Raw genomic sequence first — 26,482 nt, 5'->3', positions numbered from 1 at the left:
TGTAGACCGAAGCACAGCGACAATTAATTATTATTAATTTCTTCGATTGCGCGAAATGCGCGGCGGCCTTAATACAATTTATGAAAAACTTGTCATGCGTGTAATTTATATTATTTTAAGTTTATTTCATTTTTGGTACATTAAAATTTGCATGAATGAGAAATATATAGTTTTGAAAAGTGCTGTATTAAATTCGTGATGAACTTAATGTGTTTCAAGAGGATTCTGTATTCCCATAATTTGTTAACATACTTTAACGAGAAATGAAAATACTTAGTAAGTTGTCGAATTGATTTAGCAGAATATCAAGAAATATAAAATTCCATTTTAAAGAAATTGAATGAATTATCCCCATATCATTATCACTTATTTACAAAACCAGTAATTTCAATGTTATTTTAAATTGTGCCTACGTTCAAACGGAACCCTGTATATGGAAATGTATTTTAAACTTGATATATTTACGACAGAATAACTAAATTATTAATCGTATATAACATGAAATAATAATTTGAAATTAACGCGAGTATTAGAAAATCAAGAAATTAAGTCGTCAAAATTTGAGAATGCTTACAATATTAGTACGTGTACAATCAGTGTTAATGAAATACTTGAGTTCTGGATAAACTGAAAAGTACGCAATTTTTTCCAACTCGAATTACCGCAATATTTATTTTAATTGCTTGCAAGAGATAGTAGAGTTGCAGGTTATATAAATAATTATACATATATGTGCGAGCATAAAATTAACTTCTAATAGAAAAATATTGCAAAAAACATGATAGATAATGAGGAAGATGACTGCAACTTTTTCCCACCCGTGACGCCACCAGCACACGTGCCACTTGTCATCGGTGTGTTATAAACATTGAGCTATAAAAATACCTAGAGAGTGAACAGCAGTGGGAAGAAGTAGAGGCGACAGCGGTTCGAGGGAAGTAGAAGATCACGGATGAATCTATCCTTCTTCCTATTATCCCTCTCACTCTGTACTATCTGTGTTATGTATTTTGTGTGCGCAGTAACTTCACTCACATGCATATACATCCATAGCCTGTTGAAAGACAGAGATAGGTTCACCCGTTACTTCCCTCTTTCTCGGACCAGCCGCCATTGCTCTGTTCACTCTCCAGGTATTTTTATAGCTCAATGGTTATAAAACATTAATATGTAACTACCAACGTCATACATTCCAGAAATGAAAAATTCGCGCCCAAACCATTTTCACATGCGCTAGTGGCGCCCTCTGCGCCGAGTTTTGCATCTCCCCCATTGTTCAAATATTTGAATTCCACAAAAGTCCGATATGAAGCATACCTTACTGCTGTTTCGATAAAATCTGAGAGATCGATTACATCGAACTGGATTTCAGAATAACGATTATCACATTTATATAAAACAAAAGAAAAAGCAACAATAGAGAGAGTGTTTAAAATCAATCGCAAATAACAAAATTTCCACAAAAATGAACATCCAACCAAACACGCCAAACATTTTTCAATTCGAAAAGAAATTCCACGAAATGATTTACGAAGTTCAACGAAGCACGGTTAGCGTAATTTCTACATATGAATTTTTAAAGCAACTATATTGTACAAATACAAATTTAAAAAACAGCTGAAACAATATTATAATAGCACAAGACGTTGCAGCTTGGTTAGAATTAATTCTCGATGGCTATTTAAATCGAAGAAAGAATATTAAAAAACTTGATAAATTACTTAGCCTTCGATAAAATTCTTGCAGAGAGAGTTGGACAAATTAGAAAAAGAAAACCTTCTCCTACGCACGGAGCTCTGCTCAAAGGAGACACTATTACAGAACGAACGAAGAATATCGAATGAGCTGCGAGCCCGCTTGAAGTTAGCCATGGAAACGATTAACCAATTGGAAGAGGAGAAGATGCGCAAGAAAATCGATCATTCCAATTGGTCGATCAATTACGACAGCGTGCTCAAGGAACGGGACATTTTAGCGCGGGAAGCTGTGTCTAGTCAAACAGAGGCCGCGAAATTCAAAATTAAAATGGAGAGCCTGGAAAACACGCTGCAGCGAGAAACGCGGCGAAAAGAGGAACTAGAAAAGGCATTGAATCAGTTGAAAAGCGACAATGAGAGAATTATCGCAAACATCGATATGTAAGGAAACCTGCACATTGCATTCACTGAGGGCGAATTCCACTTACGCCCAAATCGCCCGTGATTTTCGTTAAGGTAGGTTTTCCTGTACGCGACTGGACGCATCGTCAAGAATTTCAAAGTCGATTTTCTCGAAAATGAAGCACGATATGAAAAGAAGTTACTCTTTCTTTTCTACTTCCCAGATAGTCGTGTGCTATCTGAGTTATAACAAGTAAATAAGTCGAGAAAGAGGAATAGAATTTTTTGATATTGTGCTTCATTTTCGAGAAAATAAAGGTTGAAATTCTTGACGATGCGTCTAGTCGCGTATAGGGGAAATCTACACTAATGACACTCACGGGCGATTTGGGCGTAAGTGGAATTCGCCCTGAATTGCTAATACAGGGTGTCAAATTTCAATTCGAAGACACGATGACCTTTGAAACAATTTGGTTATTCAACAGGTGCATTTTAGATGCAAGATAACTTCCTTTTCTTGAATTTTTCATCCACAGTCTGCGTTGTCCTTTTGCCAATATGCTGAAAATGATAAAAGTATGCGATGACCTTGAAATCTTCGAAAATATGGTCTTGGCTTAATTGTTCTATCAAGCATAATATAGGCCTGCTTAAAACTTATAACTTTTTCTTAAAAGAATTAACAAAAATACTAAAACGTCTATGAATATTAAAGGCTTACAACTATAGTTGAATTTTCAATAATTAATATTATTAAAAAAAAATATTACCCTTCGGCAGCACTATAACTTTAAATAATATAATTGCATCGATACTCATTATCGGCTTACTTTTAAATTACAGTATAAGTAGTGATGCTCGTAACTCGTAAATATTGCAAAAAAAATTATTAACTCGTCACATCCAGAATTTTTTTTTTATACATAGCACTTCTGAGAAATTCTTTTTCAATTCCAGTTACCATCAACTTCTTCCTCCTTTCATTTCAGGAATATCGCTAAAATCTCGAAAGAACAGAGATATCTATTGGACAGTAGCAAAGCTATAATTCGTTTAAATAATCGGCTGCATACGTTTGGTCTCTGCTTTCACGCGATAAATGAGAAGAACAAAGCAGAAATAAAGGATTTGCAACATAAATTAATTACCCTCTCGGCGAAAGAACCGGAATTGCTCTCCACTAGTGATGAGAAATTGCACCCCGAAATAGAGAACTTATGCTTTAAGGTACACGCTTACATTGCAATCATAATGTTCCGCAAATATACGTACATAATATATGAAAAGCCTTGGATACACGTTTACGCTACCTGTTTGTTATATTTGCGACATTATTGTTTCTTATTCCACATTGCGTATTTCAGTTAAAAGAAATGTTGATGGAGTCTAAATCTAAAATGCAAGCTTCCGCTCTGTTCGAGGAAAGTTTGAACAAAATTTTTGAAGAACTGTCCCGCAAACACGATGACAAGTGAAACAGCGATCGCGAGAACTGACAATTATAATACAGTGGTCGAAATCATTTGTCGGTTACCAACATTTATTTTAATTTCTCATACATCTGATAATAGGTGTGTTTAAGTTGACAAAATATTTTAAAGTAAAATTACATTGCTCATCGGTACAAAGTGTATTAAAAAGTTACTAATAATTTTATATATATATACAGTGACACTAACTTAAATGCAGTACAAGCTTAAAAATCGATTAGCCATTAATTCGCTGTCTTATTAATTTACGTCCCTTTAAACTAAAATTCAACATTCAATCGTAGCATCCTCTTGCTGCAGCTTCAAGTTCTGTGAAAAATTTGCTAAAAGAATCTCTGCCCCGCATTTTCTTACAGCCGAACGCTACCTAATTAGAAAATGATATGTATATTTTAATTACGGTTCTAGATGATGTAACGTATTAATGGAATTATAACACTCATTGCAACTAAGCGTAACATTAACGACGACGACGACGCTGGAAGTGACAATGAAAATAATAACTGATCGTTTAATATTAAGGAAAGACGGGTTTGAACAATAAAAGTAGACGAATAGGATTAATATAAAATGTATTATAATAATCGTATATTTAAGTATAAGTGGAAACAGATTAGAACCTCTTTTTCTCGTATAAAAAAAAAGAGAGTCCTCTGTTCCCTCGAAAAAACTATTACAACAAGCGTTTCAAACGAAGACGAAGTCCGTATTCCATATTCTCTTCATTTTTTTTTTAATTACTTCAACAATAGTAAGAGAGAAAAAAAAGTGAAAGAAAGTTGAAAGAGCTTTCTCTTTGAGTCCTAAATTTGCGCTAATTAATTAATGAATTAATTAATGAAGATTCCTCTTCGGTTCGGTGAAAAAGCTAACTTGACAATGTGTATATACATGTATATATATAAATATATAAATTATATACGCATATATATACATACATATATTTATTTATATATAAAAAATGACCACCCATTGTTTACCTATCCGCAGGCCCCTTCTTTTGTTTTCGTAAACGTATAGCTTCAAACTACTTAAAAAAAGAAAAAGAAGAAACTTCTCGTTTATAAGAGAAATTTCCTCTTTTATGATTCGTTTAAATAAAGCGAATGCAGATGTGTGTTAAAAATCCATTGTACCCCTTGATTATTTGAAGAATGGAGGAGAAACACTGTAGTGCGCGATCTAAATAAATACATTCTGTCTTTTATAATTTGTCTTTCTTTAATGCCTAGTGATATATCGAAGGACCGAACTTGTAAAGCATGACGTAACAAAGATATCGTAAATTCTTTGCGAATCCGCTGAATAATTTGTCCGTGGACGTTGTAAATAAAAGCAGAAGTTTCGAATATACATATATAAAAATATTAAATGTAGAAACAACTGTATAATTTATTGCCTTCACAGGTATTCGATATTAAGTTATACAATTTAAGTTAATAATTATTACTGCGCTCTTATTCTGCTGGTTCTGCGAACGAAATAATTTTACAGTAATGACTGGGATTGAAAAGAATCTTGCTAAACGAAAGAAACACCGCACACTTGGCGAGCGGGCAGCTCCCAAGTACACTTAGACTATCGATTTTATGGAAAAATCGTTGAACGTTGATTTACACTCTAAATTATTCGTTGATCATTTTGATAATTGAGATTATCCCCCTATGGATTTTACCGCCCCTTACAATCATTCAATCGCAGCGCGCTTAAGCGCTGCTCGATGAACCCCACCCCCCCCCGACACTTTGCTATGAAATTAACGTCTCGTTTGCCGCCAAATTAGGTTAGAATGATAACGTTTTACTTACGGTTGTATGTTTGGGTTAGCGTTTCGGAATCGCTTCGTTAGCGTCGTTAGAAAATTACCAAAAATTATCACAATCCGCGATCGTTTCCTTGATGAACCCTTAAATATGTTTCGTTACGAGAGGAAAGAGAGTTTCTCCTCCAGGATAAAATAGCTCTTACGAATAATCAGTAAAAAAGAGAGACCGGCAGCGACGGAGTGAAACGAAGGTAGCCGTCAAGGAGTAAAATCACAGAAGGACTCGCGTTGTGAAGCGAGCGAAGGAAACCGAAGGTAAAGAGTAGAGGGTGACGGTCGAGGATTTGCTGGCCGAAGGGTCAGAGTATAGAGCATCGTGCCAGCCAACTTGGTGGCTTCCTCTGTGGCTCGGATGCTTTCAGCTGATGTCCGCCTCCCTTTGGTGGATTTGAGGCCTCCTGTTACAAAATAATTTCATCATTCAGCATTTCTTCTTTCACTTATCAAATAATCGACGAAGAATGTCAAATAAGGAAAAAGAGGTTTCCATGTGACTAGTAGTTATTGTATCATTCCATTTCTTTTCTCTTTGTATTAATGGTTAATACTGAAGATACATGCAAAAGAGTTTAGTACTTTATTGCCTTGATTAATTCAGCTTATCCTACATTCGCGATGAAATGTTTCTTATTCAGTGAAGATAGTTAAGTTTTATCCATCACTATTTTGTCACCTGCCTGCATTTTGTACGTCATAAAGAGGGTGTAAAAAATTTGTTTGTGATGAAAATTTGCAGAGTAACTGATTAATTCTTTAGTAATAAATCAACCAATTCAAAAACTGTTTAAGAAAGATATTTCAAGATGTTAAACTATTAGTAATTTGGAATTAAATATATTATCCTCTAAATGTCTGTATTTCTGCTCATGAAAAATAGCGATGCCCCAAGCTCGTGCAACACTAGCGTGAATGTTTAAATAATTTAGAATTATTTTGTTGCAACTATAGTACAAACGTAACGCATATAATAATAAGAAAAATACGAAATGGGGACATGAGCAAAATTGGGACATTCACCTTATGTTAGAAAATAAAGTGGCTGCCTATCAAGAATAGTACAAAGAGCGTGTATTAAATTTTGTAAAAATTTATATTGCATGAAAGTAGGTTTTAAGATAGGTTTGACACCACGTGACACAGTAATGTTGGAGGTCACACGAAATCAAAAATATACAGTGGGGGATGAAAGAAAGTTTACAACTTTTAAAATCGCATAACTTTTTTAAAATTGATCCAAACGACGTGAGTTTTTTTTAGAAGCTAGAAGGATTAGTTTGCTAAGTGACGTATTTCGTCGTTTTGAAAAATATGCAATTGGTCGGAATAGCAAAAAAAAATAGTGAATGTCGTATTTTAAACTTTTTTTGTGGGCCTGTAATGAAAATTACGACAGAGCGACAATTACTATTTTTTTTTGCTATTCCGACCAATTGCAAACTGATCATTCTAGCTTCTAAAAAACTCATGTCGTTAGGACTAATTCTAAAAAAGTTATGCGATTTTAAAAGTTGTAAACTTTCTTCCGTCCGCCACAATTAGTAGTTCAGCTGCAGAAACTGTATATGCAATTTAGTTTTCAAATGCGATATACGTGTGAAAATGGCCTTGGAGGTCGACTATTTTTTCCTTTATTTATATGTATCCTGCTTCTTATCACAGTGACTAATAATTATGAAGAACCATAGAATGAGCAATTGAAGCGTGTGACGTTATTTGAAGCTTGCCACAGTTGAGCAGTCAATTTCATATAACATAAAACAATTTCAGTTTTCTGTTATAGAAAATAAAGATGGCCTTTAAAAAAATAATTAACGTCTTGATAATTACTAGATTGTACTACAATGTGTATATAGAAAAATATGATTTCGAAATGCTTTCATGAGAGCAAAAATTGAAATACTAAGGTGTATGTGTTAGAATGAAAAATATGATATTTTTAGAGGGATAAGTACGAGGGGTGAATATGAACATTTTACAGTAAAGGGCCCCATACACGTTGAGATCTGTATCGGTACATGTTCCAAGTATCAGTATCGCGATATAAATCTCAACGTGAAATTGACTGTCTCGGTATCGATGCATCGGTATCAGTTGGTATCGTCGCCTGTATCAATGTACTCGAACGTCTATACCTTATGATTGCAATTGATACGAATATTTACAATTGCTGTTTCCTTTAATAACATCTTTACGTTTTATTTCGAATGTTTCGAATTGAAAATTATGGGCAGTATGCAGTGGCGGATTTAACAGGGCGGCCGATGAGCAGTTGCCATCTGGCCCCTGCTCAGAAGGCCCACCCAGGGCCCCATCCTTAAAAATAATTATGATTTTATCCAAAATATATTTTCTTCTGTATTATTACGCTAAGCCCGTTTATAGCAAACTACCGCTTTATTTTCCCGAAAAATGGGCCCCTGTTCAGAAGCCCTAGGGCCCTGTCTTCAAAAAGAAATTATGATTTTATACAGCATTACTTTTTTCTATACTTTTCTGTACACTTACCCCCTTTTAGTAAACTACCTCTTCATTTCCTCCCCCCCCCCCCCAAATGGGCCCATCAGAAGGTTTGCCAGCTGGGCCTTATTTCTTAAATCCGCCACTGCCATTATGTTTTATTAAATACTTAATGTGTCAGAGAACAGAAGCCTGAGATCTTAACTGATGTCTCATGATTCCCTCTCAATGTGCATGGGGCCCTTAATATACACATAACGAAGGAAACATATATGTTTACCATTTATATATATGCAGGCACGTGTAAATTGTATGAATATGCTAACACATCTCTGGTGGGCGGGCAAACGAGTATAAGTCAAATTTTGGTCAAAACGGGATAAGTACACTAACATTTTCTAGATTCATATCACTTCTTTTCCGCTTCTTTTTTTTTACCGGGGATTATAATAGTATACATATGTCCTTTTTGCTATTTTTGTGAATGGAAGTTAAAAATAAAAGTTTCTTTTGCTCAATTTCAATTTCAATCAACTTTCGCGTCCAAAATTTAACACCTGATCCACATGACACTTTAAATATTCTAAGTGTCTTCCTGCAAACCTAAGAATCCTGACTTATACTCGTTTCCCTGCCTAGCAGAGGCATAATATGTGGTTATGTAAGGCAAAGCGGACACAAAGTTACAAAAAATATTATGTAACGTGCAGGTATCAGATATTATTTCCATCAGTAACGGCACAATTAGATCAAACAGAACATTCCAGCATAACGAGTTGGAAAAATAATTTCACAAATTACTAAATAAACATTAAACAACATGACCCAAAAATCTAAATTAGTACAGGAAAGAAATTAAAATTTAAAGTAAGTTTTAAGTAATTATTATTTACAAGTTAGTATATTTCAAACAAAATGGAACGTGATAACGTAGTTAATTATAGTGCATTAATGATGAACTATAGGAATTACTAAATGCTGAAAGACGATTCATAACGATCATTCGCAATGTTTCATAATCCAATATAGTATTAAATATTAATAATAACAATGGTAGGATTGCCAGTAAGCATGCAAAAAATACATAGAGAGAGAGGAAGAGTTACCTTCTGCCGAGACCGACCAGCACCAAACACAGAGAAACAGACACAGGAAACAAAGAAATGGTGGTTAATCAATGTAAAGCTATTTGCTAGAACAAATCTATGAAAGCAACTAAATTACATCTAGATAAATGTCAGTTTTAACTCCTTTGGCAAATGATGTAAATTCAAATTCCATAACTATCACTGAAAAATACTAATATGGCATAAGTATTTTAAGAGCAGTAAGATATATTTTTCCTTTTAGCCTTCCAGCAACAAGATTTTATGTATTTCACAATTTTAATACGTAAAATAGGTACTGTAATACTCAGGGCCGGCGCGAGGATGGGTGGCGCCCTTATGCAAGAAAATTTTCGGCGCCCCCAAATTTTTGCACATGTTTTCTATTTAATATGTCTTGTCTTTACGAGGTACAATAAAAAAAAACAGAATTACATTTACATTTTGTTTATGTGGAAGTTGGATTCCTTTATTATTAAGTGCGCGATATAGTTTTTTAGCGCCCCCTTCGGCTGGCGCCCTTATGCGGCGCATAACTTGCATAAATGGTTCCGCCGGCCCTGGTAGTACTATTACAGTCTATTTCGAGACTTATGCAGGCTCATGTCTAATAGGTGTTAGACACAAAAGATTCGTTATTGATAATTACATTTATGTACTCCGTATTATCAAAGAGATCTATTTAAATGAACATTATACATATCGAACTGAGATATGAAAGTAGCAACTTTTACACTTTATCTTTCCTCTGTTCCATTACAATACAGAACACTTAAAAAACTACTAATTTTGTATAAAAAAAAATAGAGTTCTTGTTACTAGAAAATTGAAAAATTATCCATGCATCAAGAGGTTATGAACATAAATTCCAAATAAGAAACAGGTACACCACAAATATTAAAAATAATAATGAAAAAAGAAGTGAAAATGTGCCATTGATAGCTAACAATGCTGAAAGGCTAATTGAAATGGAAATTTTATAATATTTTCCATAGTAACCAATGAAATAAAAATTCGGTAATATTTTCAATTCTCCGGTACTTTGGTTTATCGTTATTTTCGTCTACTCCAATTATGAGTTACGCGTTAATTAATTTAATTTCTGTAATCCAAATGGATGAATTGAACTTTGAATTATTTAAGCCACATTCATTCCTTTATAATATAAAATCGTTTACACTTCTTTTTTTATATATATACCTTAATACTCTGAGGAGAAAAAAATAAGGAAAACATTGTTGCACTTGAAAATTGTACTCACCAATTTCTTTTCCATTTTGGCTTTAATGTCTCGTGCAAGAGTGTAAAACGCCTCTTCAACATTAATGCTAGACTTAGCCGAGGTTTCCATGAATTTAATTCCATATTCGACGGCGAGCTGTTCTCCTCGTTCCTTCGAAACCTGCCGCTTTTCTGTGAGCTCGCACTTATTACCCAGCAGCATTTTCTCAACGTCCGCCGAAGCATTTTCTTCAATGTTCCTAATCCAATTCTTTATATTCTCAAAGCTTTTCTCGTTGGTCACATCGTAAACTAACATTATTCCCATTGCACCACGGTAATACGCTGTGGTTATTGTACGAAACCTTTCTTGACCTGCTGTATCCCTTCAACAGATTGTGGAAGAATTATTGTATTAAATAGCATCGTTTTTCGAAAAGCTTAATGTAAAATCCAGGAGCTCCTTCAAACAATTATTATTGAAAAGATTGTATAAGAACATACTAGGGTAATTCCGGTAGAGATGGAACCACGTTTTTAGGTCTCAGACCTAAAATTTTTAAAATTACTGAATATTAGACTTGGTAGTTCGTGTAGCGAACTATCTTTTCTAGGACAAGTAACGATCATAAATAAGTAAATAAAATCTTCGGATGTGGTCCGTCTCTCCCTCACTATTGCGGGCGAGTTGGACCACTTCGGTAAGAGTTAGAATCTTTCATTAAATTATTTTTATCGCAAAAAGTTATTTTACTAAACAGGAGAAGATTAATTTCATTCCTATTATTATTACAATTACTAAACAATTATTTATTTGTTTAAATTTAGAGCATCCCTCATGAAGGCAGTGAGAGCAGACAATGCATTTGATTCAGTCATCTGTCCCGCTTGTTTTGTTGTAATCTCCGCTACAACCGACGACCTGCTTTTCATTCCAGTCTTCGCCATCATCTTCACTTGAAATTAGGGTTGGAACTATTTGTCGAATTTTTCAGTATTTGAATATTCGAATACTTCAGTTGCTCAATTATTTGGCGAATAAAATTCGAATATCCAAGTATTCGAATACTATTCGAATATCCAAGTATTCGAATACTATTCGGATATTTAAGTATTCGAATACTATTCGAATATTTAAGTATTCGAATACTATTCGAATACATCAGTATTCGAATGCTACGAATAAACTTCGAATATTTGAGTATTCGAATAGTATTCGAATATTTTACAAGTATTCGAATGCTACGAATAAACTTCGAATATTTGAGTATTCGAATAATAATATTTGAGTATTCGAATAATAATATTCGAATACTCAAATATTCGAAGTTTATTCGTAGCATTCGAATACTTGTAAAATATTCGAATATTAAATTATTCGAATAGTCCCAGCCCTACTTGAAATATGCATCTCATTCATTTCTTCCCTCAAATTTTCTTTCTCTTCTTTTCCGTCAGTCTTTTCCATCTTGGCTTTCTTCTTCTGGCCTTTCTTAGCGCGATATTTTCAGGAGAATTTAACATTTTTCCTACGCTTCTAGCACTTTGTTTAACACTCTTTACTGCTTCAAGGAAAAATACTGATGAAATAACGACAAATATCGCAATAACAGTACCCCACAAGGGAAGATCCCGAACTCGAAAATTCAAAAAATTCTGAAACTTTGTGAATATGCAATTTTTGTTTGCTGCCCAAATTCACTCGAAGGGGGTGAAATTAACCCCTGAACATTCGACTATTTTCCGATTTTGTGTTATAACTCGCGAACTGTAAGAGATAGAAAAAAAGTTTCAAGACAAAAGTTACTTCTTCTAATGAGATCTATCATTTGGTAAAAAAATATTTTATAGTTCATGGGTTAAAACACAAAATCGGAAAGTAACCTGATTTTCAGGGGTCAATTACACCCCCTTAGAATGAATTTGGGCAGCAAACAAAAATTGCGTTGTATTCAGGAGGAAATTCCCTACATATTTACAAAATTTTAGAATTTTTCAAATTTCCGGGTTCGGAATGTTACCTTTCTCAGATTAGTCGATAATTCTATTTGCATTTAATGAAAATTTAAGTAATGGCATTTACGCGAAGACACTATGTGTGAGATGGACCAGGCGGTTAGAGGCTATTACAGTTGCCTTCAAAATCACTGTTACAGATTAGCATTACAGCCAGATGTTATTACAGCTTATTTTATGAGAACGGTATAAGCATCTCCTCAAACCACAGAGTTATACTAATATTCTTATGACAACGGAAGAAATTAAAACGTTGATTTCCGTCAAGATTTTACAGAACTATGATCTAAAATTCACAAACGCGCTCGATCGCGATCAATAAAACAAAGAAGCACTGACATTTGTGCATCGCACATTTGGCAGGTAGTTTGAGAACTATTTACCTCTTCGTCTCTTCGGCGGTCCGTCTCCCAGTGGTCCTTCTCTACCGGAACTACCCTATATAATATGTTCCACTTTAGAGGAAAAAGAAATTGAATCTTTGAATTCAATGTATGAATTAGTTTATTCACAAAGGTAATAGAGTCTCTTGCGTTTACTTCTTTTGACAAAAGCTTCATCGAAACACGGGGCACTATTCCCTGAAGTACTAAGAAAAGATACAATACCCCAGGATTATTATTGCTACATAAATGTTAAATTAATAAAACAAGTGTGACAGTGAAATAGAGTGTAATAGAAAGCTATTATAATAAAAGAAATATTCAGGGCCGTTCCTGAGTTTTGGCCGCCCAGGTGCAAAAACAATATTGCCGCCCTTATTAATTTAATATTTTTTAATTAAGAATTTGGTATGCAGTGTTTACTTTTACATCTATATATACATAATTTTAAACAGTTATCGTGCAAAAGAGTTTCGATTATTATTCTTATTAATCAAAACTTTACATATAATAAACGGCCTGCGGCCGCCCAGGTGCGGGGGCACCTTCTGCACCCCCGCCAGGAGCGGCCCTGGAAATATTAATTATTCTTAGATCGATAGAATAATTGCAGGCGCATTGTCATAAAATAGTATTTTTCCTCTAAGACCTATAATTAGCTTTACTACTATCCACTTATTTAAACCTAATACTTATGTTCGAATATACAGTACTTACCATATTTGTAGTTTTATTTTCTTGCCATCTAATTCTATTGTTCTTATTTTAAAATCAATTCCTGGAAACAAAAAGGAGACATGTAACTTTAGAAACAATGACGGAGCTAAGTGATGCATCTGAAGAGACAAAAGAACCAGCACGTTATTAAAATATACAAGGTGCAAAGGAAATACACCGAAAGCAAGTACGGAAGAATAATAGAAGCTTTTGATTGATTCGACTGAAAATATAATTTTTATAAGCATGACTAGTTTTGGAGGAAGCAAAAACGGACAAAGTAAGGATAGAAGCGGGGGAAAAGGGCAATAAAATATGCGGAAAGAATACTATTCGAATAGTATTCGAATAATAACATTCGAATACTCAAATATTCGAAGTTTATTCGTAGCATTCGAATACTTGTAAAATATTTGAATATTAAATTATTCGAATAGTCCCAGCCCTAATTCGAATACATCAGTATTTGAATAATAACATTCGAATACTCAAATATTCGAAGTTTATTCGTAGAATTCGAATATTTGTAAAATATTCGAATATTAAATTATTCGAATAGTCCCAGGTCTAGTTACTACATTGCTTATTCTCATGATTGCCAATCACAGATAGTAGTATATAGTCTGATTAACTAAACAAAAATAAAACAACGCACATATTGTTCCACAGATGATCACAAACATTCACTACGCCATATGTGTCCCAAGAGGGCCGTAAGGGTTAAGAGAAGATAACAGTAATTTGTTATTGCTTGAATACCATTAAAGCATAAATATACAAACTCCTGAATTAATAAAGTGTAGAAACTTAAATGTATTTAATGAAATGGTAAGAAGTTACTAGAGACACAAACAAGTATGGAGAAATATGAATAAACACTGCTAATAGCTCGAAGGGATTCTACTATTCATCTGCAACTGACAAGGGGTCCTTCAGGTTTAGCAATTTCAGAAAATATTGATACTTAGTGTACGTGAAGGTCTTCACTCGGGCATTAATTTCCCAAAGTAGTAAGGCACGCTTTTCATCCAAATTCGAGAAAATCGACTTTGAAAAATTCTGAAGTCAATGCATAGCACTCACGACTAGTCTCAATATTGATACAATTTTTATTATTGTATTTTTATTATTCGTACGAATTAACAAATATTTAAATATCATTTTCAATTAAAAACTCACATCTTATTTTAAATTATCCCTAACTTGAAAAATCGTACTTTTCATTGAACTCTTCAAAGTCAATTTTCTCGAATTTAGCTGAAAAGCGCGCCTTACTGCTTTGGGAAATTAATGTCCAAATAAAGACCTTCACGTAAACCAAGTATCAACATATTCTGAAATTGCCAAACCTGAAGGTCCCCTTGTGAGTTTAAGTCGACAAGAAACACTGAGTGCTTTCAGCGGACTCAACAGCTACATAGCCGCACAGTAGCCGCTCACTGGTCGTTCACTGAAAGCTACCGCCAGGTTGCTCACCGCTCAACACATTTAGCGAGCGGTCGCCATTTTTTCAAGCGTAGCTAAACTCCGCTACTTTTACGGAACGTGTTGAGTTGCTACAAATATCGCTACCCTCCCAAGTGTCGTTCAGCGGAGCCAGGACCGATCACCGTTGAGCTCATTGAGCGGCTACGTAGCGGTTGAGTCCGCTGAACCCACTGCATTATAATCGCTGAAATGGTTACGGACTACGATTCATAAAATGCATTGTTAGAATACATGGGCATACTGCGGTATGACCCAACCATCATAATGAACAGAAATTTTGAGGAGTTGGGAGGGAGGGGAGGAGGATCCCTATTATAAAATTTCAGCTCCGGGTATTTGTTAGTTTCTGAGATATTATTAAAAAACTTTCGGCATAATACGTTACTAATGCAATCATCTTCTCGTTACCGTCAACTGTTTCACAGCCAATAATACAATAGCGATATCAACCTCATCGCGCGATGCTTGTAACTGCAGTCTCATTTTTAATATTCCCAAACTCACATCGGTTCGCTACCATGCTTTATGCACCCTCCCGCAATAACCTAGCCCCAACCAATACTAATACCGTCAGCTGTGAAACGTTTGAAACAGTAGATGGCGACAAGAAGACGATTGAGAATAGTAACGTCTGTATAAGCAGATTTCAATGTACTATGCCAAAAGTTTTTTTTATTAATATCTCAGAAACTAACAAATACCCGAAGCTGAAATTTTATATCAGTGGTTCTCACTCCCTCCCTCCCATCCTCTCAAAATTTTGGTTCATTACGGTGGTTGGGTCGTAGTAAAGCCAAATACATCGAGCTTTGCACCACTTTGCGATAAATGCTTTCATACATCAACGCGGCAGAAAAACATTAAACATATTCAAATAATCAAACTAATAAACAAAAAAAAAATGTAATAACTGGTTTTATGGTTTTAGATTTAAAGCGGTTACTTAAGAGCATTCCTAAATATCCATCTGTACCTTAAGATTTTACAGATATTTGAAATTTTTTTTCGCATGGAATTATGCTGTGAAAGTTGAACGTATCCTTGCAACAAGTGCTAGGGGTGAGTAAGAGGCTGCGAGAGCAAAACGAAAGGAAGTGGTAGAAAAAGGGAAGAAAAACGGGAAACTTACCAATGGTGGAGATGAAGGTCGTATTGAAAGCATCTTCAGAGAACCTGAAGAGGACGCACGTCTTGCCGACCCCTGAGTCACCAATCAGCAACAACTTGAACAAATAATCATACGTCTTCGCCATACCCTCTGTTTTGCAGTCTCTCTTTTTCTCACGTGTTCCCTTTAACACTTATTCTGTCCCCCGCTTTTATTTCCTCGGGCCCCTGGGACTAGGTATCTTCTCGTGTGATTGTGATCCTTGGAATTCCGATGACGCACCCTTTAAACTTAAACGGGCACGGTCAACGTTGTGTTTGCGGCTGTCGCGATAAGATCAAGTTCAGAGAAGGCTCGGGGAACGGATTGTCGCTGGAATCGGTTCGAATAGAGCAAAACTCGCGTAACAGGGCACGTAAAAACATCTGTCAGAAAAAGCTATGACAGCCATCGGTAAGTACAACTTTTACTCTGATGTTGTGGCCAGCCTTCTGACCGCACTACAGGTGATGCGCGCGTGTGCACCGTGCATCAGCGGTGGGTAGTGGTGGGTAAAGACACGAATTTTTTATTTTATACACGACACGTGTTGTAAATGTCGTAAATGTCGTAAATGTGTCATAAATGTCGTAGGTATATCTGGAATGAAAATAACTAGGAAGATTAGACCTCTGGTGGCGCTGGCGGACACTATATCGCGATCTCGTGGTGGGGTAGAGCACTAAAGAGGTGAGTATGCGCATCCGCCATATTGGATCCTCTGGAGAAAGAAGATTATTGAGTACCCGCCTTTCGAGTATTGTCAAATTCGTTTTATAAAGCAAATATATACTTAAATGTAATAAAATACTGTAATAATGTGTCGCGCTACTATGCATCAATATCAACAACGCATATTTTGTTTATAAAGTGAATCTGACAATATCCAAAAAGGCGGGTACTCAATAAGCTTCTCTCTCTCTAGAGGACCCAATATGGCGGATGCGCATACTCACCTCTTTCGTGCTCTAATTAGGTGGGCCCGGGACGTCATAAACCTATAAAACATTTTTCATATAGGTTATGAAGAAATGCCAATTTATTAATAATTATAATTCTAATTAAAAAAATTAAATTAAGTTACACTGACGAAACATGGATATTGAAACGTTAGTCAAAGAAATGCATATAGAATAATAAATATAATTTGTTACACTCGTACCGAAAGAGTCGATATATTTAAATATTTTTCATTTCCCAACGGTTTTCGCTTTATTTATATTTTCTTATTTATTTTATGTAAGTTTCACTCTTTTATTTCTTATATTTTTTCATTTGTTTATTGCAATAACAAATTTGACCCTCGTATTTCTGTTTTGTTTCTATAATTTTATGAAAACATATTTGATGAATACATGCCTTCATGATATCCAAAACTCGTTTTGCGCATGATTAACTACCATCTTGAAGTTGTATCCTTTCAGATTTAAACTTACAACTCGTAATTTACGAGACACAAACAGAACATCAACATCGAAACTTTAAGTCAAAGGCACGTTTCTTTTAAAAACAGAAAAGCGGGGTACGCAATTGTTTGTATTTAATTAAAGCAAAATGATCGAAGTGAAGACGAAGAAGCGGAAAGTGTCTAAGAAAACAAAGAAAGCGTGGCGTAAGCATGTAGACACGAAGGATGTTGACAAGTTCCTGGAGGATTCTAGGTTAGAGGAAAGGTTAGGTTCGTTTTCCGTTCGTGAAAATTCTGACTTATTCGTAATCTCTACGAAACCTGAGATCCTTCCGAAGAAAGCACGTCGGAAACTATTGCAATCGAAAGAGCCGCGTTGTTTCAATATTTTAAAACCGCACACAGCAGTCCCGGATCCAATAACAAAGAGGAATCGCGTAAGAACGAAAGAAGAAAGGAAGAATGTTCTCCTTTTGAGAAAGGAAGCTCTGAGAGAGTCTCAAGGAATTTTAAAATTAAAAGAAAGGTTGCGCATAAAGAATAGAATGATCGAAGCGAAGAAAAAATTGAATAAACCGAAGAGAGGTGAGTTCAATGACGATGTGTGGAAGGGCAAGCTTGGGAAGGAAATCGATACTGACTGGATGTCTTCGGACACTGTCAGACACACGCTGTCTCATTTCGGGGAAAGGAAAAAGAAACTACCGACTTCTTTACATAAAAGACCTTCCGCTATATCAGCTATCGAGGTACCTCATCCAGGAACATCTTATAATCCATCGTTTGCGGATCATCAAACGTTGTTGCAGGAGATTGCAAAGAAAGAATTGGAAGTAATGAAGGAAGAAGCACATCTGGAGAGGGTTACCACAAAAATGTTTAAAAAGGTATTTTGTTTATAACGTAGTTTTGTTTATAATATAGTAGGCTCCGCGCAGTTGACACCTACTCTGTCTTTGCTGCACTAGTGGCGCCACCAATCGCATTTGGGACAAGCTGCGCAGAAGGGAACCGTTCTCTCGTGGAACAGAATATATGTAATAGTGGTGGGGGGAGTGTGCGGATCGTCCCGAGGCTCGGGTTCTCGGCCCTCGGGACGGGTCGGGAAATTTCGGGCAGGATCGGGCAGGGTCCTGATACTTTCAGATTGCTCGAGATCCCGAAAGTTTCGGGATCCCGAGACTCGGTTCGGGCTACAAATATGGCCGCAATGAGCGGGCAATTTGATTTCAGGTCGGCTCGGCAAAACTCGGAGACGGAAAGGATTATGTATATCATTTATATCACTACCAGTTCACTTTACCACTTTACCTTTTTATCTCCTGTTGAATCATAATTTGTATCTTATTATTCATTTACATATATATTTTCATTGCTACCAAACAGTCGGTGAAAATCAGACTGTAATAGCTGGCTTTCGAGCCGATCGCGTCCGAGTTTTGCCGAGCGGACCTAAAATCAAATTGCCCGCTCCTGGCGGTCATACTTTTAGCCCAAATCGAGTCTCGGGATCTCGAGCAATACGAAATTATCGGGATCCCGCCCGAAAGTCTCCGGCCCGTCCCGAGCCCGAAATGTCGGGTACCCCTGGTGGTGGGTATAATTTTATTCGCATAACAAACAATGAATAATTTTTTATATGTTGATAGTGAACTGCCAGCTTATTCAACTGTAAATTTATCTAAGTAAAGCTTCTTGTCATTAAAAATTTCTTTAAATAATATAGATGAGTTAAGAAGAAGCTAACTTAACATTCCACAGTTACGTATGTGCGATATGCACAATAATTTAAGAAAAAAGCTAGTCTGGAATATGAGAAACTAGAAATATCGCAAAATGTAGTCAATCATCACTGTTGCATAGCCAGAATATTTTATAATATCTTATATCATAAAATACAAGAGTATATTTTTATAAACTTGTAAGGGATTATCATTTTGTTACAGGTTTCACCTACACAAAAGGAAAACGAGTACATGACAGAAATGTCAGAAGGTCTGAAGCTGGATGAAAATGAAAATGCCATCGAAAATAATGAAGATGATGATCCAGTAGTGAAGTCTGTAAACCCACCAGTCAAGAACATGAAGAAGACACATGTGCAGAGGCGCAAGCAGAAAGAGCAAAAGGTGTTAGCGCATAAACAGAAGAAGGAGAAGCTAGAGAAAAGGAAAGTCTCAGATATATACAGGTTGAAATTCTTAGATAAGCAACTGACTGCTAAGGAAAGAAAAGAAAAGATGCTAAGGGAAAAGAGATTGAAAAAGCAACTGCTCAAAAGAATGGGTACTAAAACTCTTAGCAAAGTTAAATTTGAGCCTGCAGAGCCTGATTTTAAGCTAACAGAAGAATTAACTGGAGCTTTACGAAATTCTGAACCAGCTGGAAATCTATTAAATGATAGATTCAAATCTCTCCAACAGAGGAACATTGTTGCTCCCTCTAAAATTAAACTGTAAGTATAGAATATGAGAAATTGTTGAATTAGAAAAACAATATGAATATTTCGTTATAAAATCTTTCGAGTTTTATAAATATCGTAAAACTTTCTTACAAAACATTAATTACTTAAAAGATATTGCTACTTTAATATCTTTTATTATTTATAATATTTTAGTGTTTAACGTCATAAAATAATTACGAGTTCGTAAAAAGTTATATATCTGATTGCAAATCAAAGCAGTAATCCATGCTCCTCTTGTTTCTTTTCCAGAAAACGAGACAAGGCTAAAGTGAAACGATTTATAAAACCAGATCACAAAATTGACATGGACAAGCTGGCAGAATTAATTACCAAAGTGTAATCACTATACAAAAATGTACATAAAATAAACAAGAAATCTATTCAAATATAAATGGTGAGGGTGCATGTGTATAAAACTTATATAAATCAAAGATATATGTATTTACAGAATACATATATATGTAGGCGACCCAGTTATTCAGAAAAACAAATTTTCGAAATTCATGGCCTGAAATAAAAAATACGAATGAATCGTTAAATACCAATAGTTCATAGCGATTTCATTAAATATTAGGGATAACATAAGCAAAAATATTGTCAAGAAAAGTGCAATATCTTGAAGGGTGTTCAGGAATCGGAATTATATAGTGACGAACATCTTTCGAGGTTTTATGCAGTTTACGTTCCCGAAATCTACTACTCACTTCATTTACGCACAAGTCTCATTTTGCTTTCAAGATCAGGGCCGGCGGAACCCATTATGCAAGTTATGCGCCGCATAAAGGCGCCAGCTAAAGGGGGCGCTAAAAAAACTACACGTATCGCACGCTTCATAATAAAAGAATCCAAGTCCCACATAAACAAAATGTAAATGTAATTCTTTTTTATATTTACCTCATAAAGGAAAAACATATTAAATAGAAAACCGGTGCTAAAATTTGGGGGCGCCAAAAATTTTCTTGCATAAGGGCGCCAACCATCCTCACGCCGGCCCTGTTCAAGATAAATTAAAATTATTTGAAACTCAAATTTTACGAGTACATTTTACTTAAAAAATCTCTCGTTGTTCTCGTAAAACATAAGAACTTAATTCAATATTATCAATAATTTCCAAATAGGAAAGAATGCTTTTAGAAAATAATTTTATACTATTGTGTTTGTTCTACTACGCTGAGCCACTTTTTGATACAAGTATTTACATGTTACTCTTAAATTTTGTTACTAATACTGTTTATCGTATAGTTGATTGACTTTCAAGTCATGTTTATAAATAATCGTTTAATAAAACAGTACGTAGAAAAATTTGCATAAATAATAGTAAAAGGAAGTGTAAATGATGGACTTTCATTTTTCATTTACATTAAAGATTCGTTTTCTGAGCCTTCCTCGCCATCTTTATCTCCTTCGTAGTTCTCTAAATAAGTATCAAATAACGTGGGATCTTCAAAAAGAGTGTCAGAGTCATCTTCAAATATACTACTTTCGGTAGACTTCTCCTTTTCCGGATACTTCTCTGCTATTATCTAGAATATTAGAATTCAAATATACAATCACGAAACGGGTGGACGATTTAATAAAACTGTTCATTTACTGTGTCTAAGAATTCTCTGTATGATAGCTCTTTCTCTTCTGACTTCGCCAGTATGTGAATATCGTCAGGAATTCCTTCCAAGTCTTTCGCGGGAAATGTTGTTTCTCGCCGAATAGTTGAAACCCTTAATTAACATGTACATATTGAATTAAACAGTACTGCATGAAAATCTTAATAAATATTTAAAGAATAACATTCCTACTGTTCTGGCAAGTGTTCCCAACCTTTTTTGAGTCGCGATTCCCTTTTATAATATTCAAATAACCAGCCCCCTCTCCCTCATGCATATAAGATAAGATAAAGAAAACACATTAAAAATAGGTATTTCAGAATATAATTCTAATTTAATAATCGCAAAAAAAAACTGGCAACCGCCCAGAAAACATTTCGCAGTCCACAGGTTGAGAATCACTGAACTATGGTATATGTATTTAGGGCGGTCAATTTAAATAGAAAATCTTGTATACTACATATATGATGTTTTATTATTACTTACGACTCAATAATACTGCACTGAAATTTCGATCGACCTCTAATAAGTATATTTTGCAAGAACAAGAGTAGCTCTGTGTAACTCAACTCCGTCATTTCAGTAGAACCCTGTGAAAGATTTATATGCATTTACATTCGCTTGGCATAGCTCAAGACTAATTTTGCACGTACCTACTTTGATCGGCCGAAAAGTGAAGCTATTTTTAATTTTTTTTTCTCAATAAATACAGCATATAATAAATCTTTTTGCAATTTTTTAAGCTACTCTCATATTACACAAAAAAATTAAAAATAATTTTTTAATTTATTTTAAATGATATTTTTATAGCGTCAATGTGGCACCTCAAAAAAAGAGGTATGTTCGTGGCGCAGGTGATTTCCCGGGTCACGCTTATCTGAAACAAAAAATTCGAAATTATTTTTTGCCCATCTCTGCCATCGCTACCACCCGTACCTCCATTAAAAAATTTTGTCGAAAAATAACCGAGAAAAAGGGTGTTTTGTCAAACTTTTTTTCAACCCACCTCCATTTTGTTATTTCTCAACAAAAATTGTTAATTGAGCTACGGGCGATAAGGACGCTCATACAGATTAAGAATTCGAATTTTTTGTTTCAGATATGCCTGAGCCGGGAAATCACCTGCGCCACGAACATACCTCTTTTTTTAGGTGCCATATTGACGCTATAAAAAACCAATTAAAAAAATTATTTTTAATTTTTTTGTATAATATGAGAATAGTTTCTTAGTAAATACCAAAAAGATTTATTTCATTATGTTGTATTTACTGAGAAAAAAATCTTTAAAAATAGCTAAATTTTTCGGCCAATCAAAGTAGAAAAGAAGTAGACCCCTTAATTTAAGATCACAACTCAACGTAATTTACGTTTCGTTAATAATCTACAATGCAATATTTCTTGGAAAAATTGTTTACTGTAAAAATGCTGTAAAATACCTGAAGTATACATGTTACAGTGTATTTCAGGTCATAAAGTGTCTCCACAACTGCCTTTATTTTGCACTCCAATTTTCTCTGTAGATACTTCGCAAAACCTATCTCCATTCTCTCTTTATAAAGTAACATTTGCACATTTGATAAATGAAAATTGATTTTGCACCCTGCTTGTTGAGCATTCTCAATTGACATCACACATCTTTTTTCCATTCCAGAGTCAGGGACTTTAATAAGAGATACATGTTCTTTCAACTTTGCAAATTTCTTTTTTAAATGCTTCAACACAGAATCCTGCACCTTTGTGGTGACTGTATTTCGTTTTGTCTCTAAAAGCCGTTCAACGATATTCTTCCTGTGTTGCACACTTGAATTTCTACCCAACATAATTTTTCGTAACAGAATATTTTTTGACAAACTGTTGAATCAAGTGAGTATAGAACAAGAGAAGACGTTACTTGCGATTAGTTTCAATTTCTTTTCTGATTGAAACGCCCTTGGACATTTGTTTTAATTCATTTTGTAACATAGTGTTCTCTTGCATCAATCTTTGATTCGGCAAACTGATATGTCTATTGGTTTCTGTTTGAAATTTTGCTACCAGAGCAAGAAGGTGAGTGTACATTTCATTCTTGAGCCTAAATCAAGAAGGCTCAATAATTAATCCATCAGTGACAATGAAACTCCTTTTTTTTCTATATAATTTCTAGTAAAACAGTAAAATGTGATAGATGGCAGCATAATACATTTCTTTATCAAATTCGAACTTTCGATTGATAATCTTCACGACTTCTTTTACTTTTTCCTCATTCAGTGCCATACGTTCGTTGTTTGCTTTAACCTTTTCCTCCAGAGCATTTTGATGCTTCTTAAAATCTTCCAACGTATTAAGTTCTGCAGCTAGGAACACATTTACTCATATGAAGGAAACTACGAAAATCCGCAAAAAAAGAAGATAGATTCTATAAGTTACTTAAGACTTTGATTGCGGAAACATATTCAACTTTCGTTTTTTTATATCTTTGGTTCAATAATTCTATTTTATTCTCGTGATCCTGTTTATCTTGTATTCGACTGTTTTCTAACCGATCGATTTGATTTCTTAAGTTTTCAACTCTATCAGTTTGCGCATAAACTTGTTTGTAGAGACTAGTAATTTCATCGGTTGTTTTACTGTCCACACCGTATAAAAGTTCATCCACCCCTCCGATTTCCTCCTCCAACTCACTGTTTCGATCTTCTAGCCTATAAATTTTCTTTATGTCTATTTCCAATTTTTTAAAGAAGCATTCTGAATCTTTGTTAGCGGGGTTTTATAAAACTGCGACATACGCACAATGTAGGGAAACAAAATAAAAATATCGTGCAGAGTATACGCAGAAATTTTACTACATTTACGTAAAGCGTAAAGGAACCCTTCTTGATCCTTTTTATCGACAGTTGGTTAATGCGACATCATATTTTACTTGTAACCTGTGTATTTTATTTTCAGTATCAGCGACTCTAATATTGTAAAAAGTCCTTTGCATATTAATAATTGTCGGTTTGTGCTTGGCCTCGTCATGGTCCCAGGATTGCAGTGTCACTGGCAATGATATGTTTCCCTTGTCCTTCCCGTGTAAATCCACCATTTTTACGTACAACGAACCTTTAAATTATCACAAATAATGAAATTTTTTGTGTACTGAAAAATATATTCTATTTTATTTAATATGAAAAAGGAATCATCAAAATAACGTTAACGCATTGTTCGCGTGAATGTTATAACGGACATGAAGTATAACGTGTTACTTCAATAACGCGCAAATAAAGTATATCGTGTTAATCGTTGCGACGTTCAGAGCGTTGTAACTTCAAACGTGATACAAATGAACGACGTTAATATTCATGGGAAATTTCAGGCTCTTGAAAAAACCAATATATCGTATTATTAATAATATACAGTGATATTAGTATAATATATACAATTCGATAACAACCTGGATATCTTATAATCTAAAATTTAAATTGCTTATTTATATACGAAAAATGAAGCGCCAGATTATAAAATGGTAATGGATTTTTCGATTTCTTTCGGTATGAAGAATTTTTCCATAAATTTTTGGAATAGCCTCTACAACCAAATATCGAAATTTCCATGCCATGATAATGAAAGCGACTTTATCTTTGGGAGCCTCTATGGTAAATATATATGTACATGGACATAATAACAGAATACTAAAGAATGCCCGGAATTTCATTTATTGTTCTGTATATACAGGATGTAAAATAACAAGTGCTCCAAACTTCAATCATGCATGGTAGATTCAGCACTGGGAAATAATAAAAAAAGATCATCAGAACATGTATGTACGATTTGACCTTGTTTCCGGATTTTAGCAATTTTGTACTATAATAACTGATTTAATGAACCAGTGGCATAAGTTTTACCAAGTCTTAAGACACCAAAATATAATGTTGCAGTTACGTATTAACGTTTCAAACTCAACGACAAACTTAACCATAAAAAAAATATAAAAGAGGCAATGCCTCTTATCAATGATATGTCACTTTCATTAACCTATCACCGATCGTCTGCCACCGCATGCGCAGTATGCACCGTCCTTAAGGCTGGAACAGACACGTCGAGCAATTTAGTCAAGTAGCGAGTAATTTAGGAATTTACCATTGTTTTACTAAACTACTTGACTAAATTTTCGTGTTCACACACGAAAAATTACGAAATTACTCCCTACTCAACTAAATTACTCGACGTGTTTGAATCAGGCTTTACTTATACGAGCTTAGGCCCCGCAGCTTTGTGCTCCGTCCATTTAATTCTTAGGTCCAGGGCCGTTCCTGGCGGGGGTGCAGAAGGTGCCCCCGCACCTGGCCGGCCAAACCTAGGAGCGGCCGCAGGCCGTTTATTATATGTAAAATTTTTATTGATAAGAATAATAATCGAAACTCTTTTGCATGATAACTTTTTAAAATTATGTATGTATAGATATAAAAGTAAGCACTGCATATTAAATTCTTAATTAAAGAATATTGAATTAATAAGGACAGCAAAATTGTTTTTGCACCTGAGCGGCAAAAACCCAGAACGGCCAAAACCCAGAACAGCCCTGCTTAGGTCCATGGTTTATGCACAATCGAATTCAATTCCGTTCGATTGTCCACAAATAACGCTGCATATCTCATGTACACGTGCAACCTTGTTGACTATAGTATACATCTACATATATAGTCTGTAAATGTTACCAATGAATTATTATTATTATTCTTATCATCAGTCAATTATTGCTATCTTTACTGTATTATTACATACACACAAATTTCTATAAAAAAATTGCTGAAACGCGAAAACAAGTTCTAATCGGACATATGGTCGTATGAAAACATTTCTTTATATATAACTATAGTTTTTCAGTGCTAAATTCACCCTGGAAGTTTCATGCACTTGTTACAGTCACACATTGTACCTATATGTAAAAAATTATCAAGTATATCGTTCTTTTAAACGAACTATATGCAGTGTTCGAAATATATCGACATTCTAGTCTCAAGACTACACCCATTTGAACGTTGGCTTTTATCCACCTTTTCTTATTTTTTCCGATACTTTATCGTTCATCGACTTTATCG

At 34.8% G+C, this 26,482-nt stretch overlaps 4 protein-coding genes across 4 annotated transcripts; 2 read left to right on the top strand and 2 right to left on the bottom strand.

Annotated features, from left to right (window-relative positions):
- The first annotated feature begins 1,769 nt into the window (after positions 1-1,769).
- LOC143377231 (uncharacterized) lies at positions 1,770-5,124 on the top strand. The gene is made up of 3 exons (XM_076828298.1): positions 1,770-2,138; positions 3,089-3,326; positions 3,464-5,124. The coding sequence occupies exons 1-3, from the start codon at positions 1,870-1,872 to the stop codon at positions 3,572-3,574; spliced, it is 618 nt and encodes a 205-aa protein (XP_076684413.1). The 5' UTR covers positions 1,770-1,869; the 3' UTR covers positions 3,575-5,124.
- On the bottom strand, positions 4,145-16,403 carry Rab8 (RAS oncogene family member Rab8). Its single transcript, XM_076828296.1, has 4 exons — positions 15,932-16,403; positions 13,315-13,375; positions 10,239-10,584; positions 4,145-5,812 (listed from the first exon to the last, which is right to left on the bottom strand). Exons 1-4 carry the CDS (start codon positions 16,053-16,055, stop codon positions 5,714-5,716), a joined length of 630 nt encoding a protein of 209 aa, XP_076684411.1. The 5' UTR covers positions 16,056-16,403; the 3' UTR covers positions 4,145-5,713.
- Positions 16,404-17,410: 1,007 nt separating this feature from the next.
- LOC143377205 (ribosome biogenesis protein NOP53) lies at positions 17,411-20,213 on the top strand. The gene is made up of 3 exons (XM_076828255.1): positions 17,411-18,244; positions 19,304-19,812; positions 20,071-20,213. Exons 1-3 carry the CDS (start codon positions 17,504-17,506, stop codon positions 20,159-20,161), a joined length of 1,341 nt encoding a protein of 446 aa, XP_076684370.1. The 5' UTR covers positions 17,411-17,503; the 3' UTR covers positions 20,162-20,213.
- A 963-nt stretch (positions 20,214-21,176) lies between these two features.
- LOC143377244 (uncharacterized) lies at positions 21,177-24,636 on the bottom strand. Its single transcript, XM_076828313.1, has 8 exons — positions 24,329-24,636; positions 23,829-24,100; positions 23,602-23,755; positions 23,314-23,493; positions 22,859-23,231; positions 21,909-22,012; positions 21,413-21,536; positions 21,177-21,344 (listed from the first exon to the last, which is right to left on the bottom strand). The coding sequence occupies exons 1-8, from the start codon at positions 24,484-24,486 to the stop codon at positions 21,177-21,179; spliced, it is 1,533 nt and encodes a 510-aa protein (XP_076684428.1). The 5' UTR covers positions 24,487-24,636.
- Between the last annotated feature and the right edge of the window lie 1,846 nt (positions 24,637-26,482).

The sequence above is a fragment of the Andrena cerasifolii genome, chromosome 15 (assembly GCF_050908995.1).
Source record: "Andrena cerasifolii isolate SP2316 chromosome 15, iyAndCera1_principal, whole genome shotgun sequence".
Classification (NCBI taxonomy): Eukaryota; Metazoa; Arthropoda; class Insecta; order Hymenoptera; family Andrenidae; genus Andrena; species Andrena cerasifolii.
Note: the sequence above shows the minus strand (reverse complement) of the source record. Positions and strands in the feature narration are given on the sequence as shown.

What these genes read in the sequence shown, in the direction of transcription:
- LOC143377231 (XM_076828298.1), top strand. Translation starts at nt 1,870, where the DNA reads ATGGAAACGATTAACCAATTGGAAGAGGAGAAGATGCGCAAGAAAATC. An exon ending in ATTATCGCAAACATCGATAT is followed by an intron (nt 2,139 to 3,088) that starts GTAAGGAAACCT and finishes CTTTCATTTCAG; the next exon opens with GAATATCGCTAAAATCTCGA. An exon ending in TAGAGAACTTATGCTTTAAG is followed by an intron (nt 3,327 to 3,463) that starts GTACACGCTTAC and finishes TGCGTATTTCAG; the next exon opens with TTAAAAGAAATGTTGATGGA.
- Rab8 (XM_076828296.1), bottom strand. Translation starts at nt 16,055, where the DNA reads ATGGCGAAGACGTATGATTATTTGTTCAAGTTGTTGCTGATTGGTGAC. An exon ending in GACCTTCATCTCCACCATTG is followed by an intron (nt 13,376 to 15,931) that starts GTAAGTTTCCCG and finishes TTTTGTTTCCAG; the next exon opens with GAATTGATTTTAAAATAAGA. An exon ending in CCAAAATGGAAAAGAAATTG is followed by an intron (nt 5,813 to 10,238) that starts GTGAGTACAATT and finishes ATTTTGTAACAG; the next exon opens with GAGGCCTCAAATCCACCAAA.
- LOC143377205 (XM_076828255.1), top strand. Translation starts at nt 17,504, where the DNA reads ATGATCGAAGTGAAGACGAAGAAGCGGAAAGTGTCTAAGAAAACAAAG. An exon ending in CCACAAAAATGTTTAAAAAG is followed by an intron (nt 18,245 to 19,303) that starts GTATTTTGTTTA and finishes ATTTTGTTACAG; the next exon opens with GTTTCACCTACACAAAAGGA. An exon ending in GCTCCCTCTAAAATTAAACT is followed by an intron (nt 19,813 to 20,070) that starts GTAAGTATAGAA and finishes TTTCTTTTCCAG; the next exon opens with AAAACGAGACAAGGCTAAAG.
- LOC143377244 (XM_076828313.1), bottom strand. Translation starts at nt 24,486, where the DNA reads ATGGTGGATTTACACGGGAAGGACAAGGGAAACATATCATTGCCAGTG. An exon ending in TTCCGCAATCAAAGTCTTAA is followed by an intron (nt 23,756 to 23,828) that starts GTAACTTATAGA and finishes ATGTGTTCCTAG; the next exon opens with CTGCAGAACTTAATACGTTG. An exon ending in TTCGAATTTGATAAAGAAAT is followed by an intron (nt 23,494 to 23,601) that starts GTATTATGCTGC and finishes TTCTTGATTTAG; the next exon opens with GCTCAAGAATGAAATGTACA.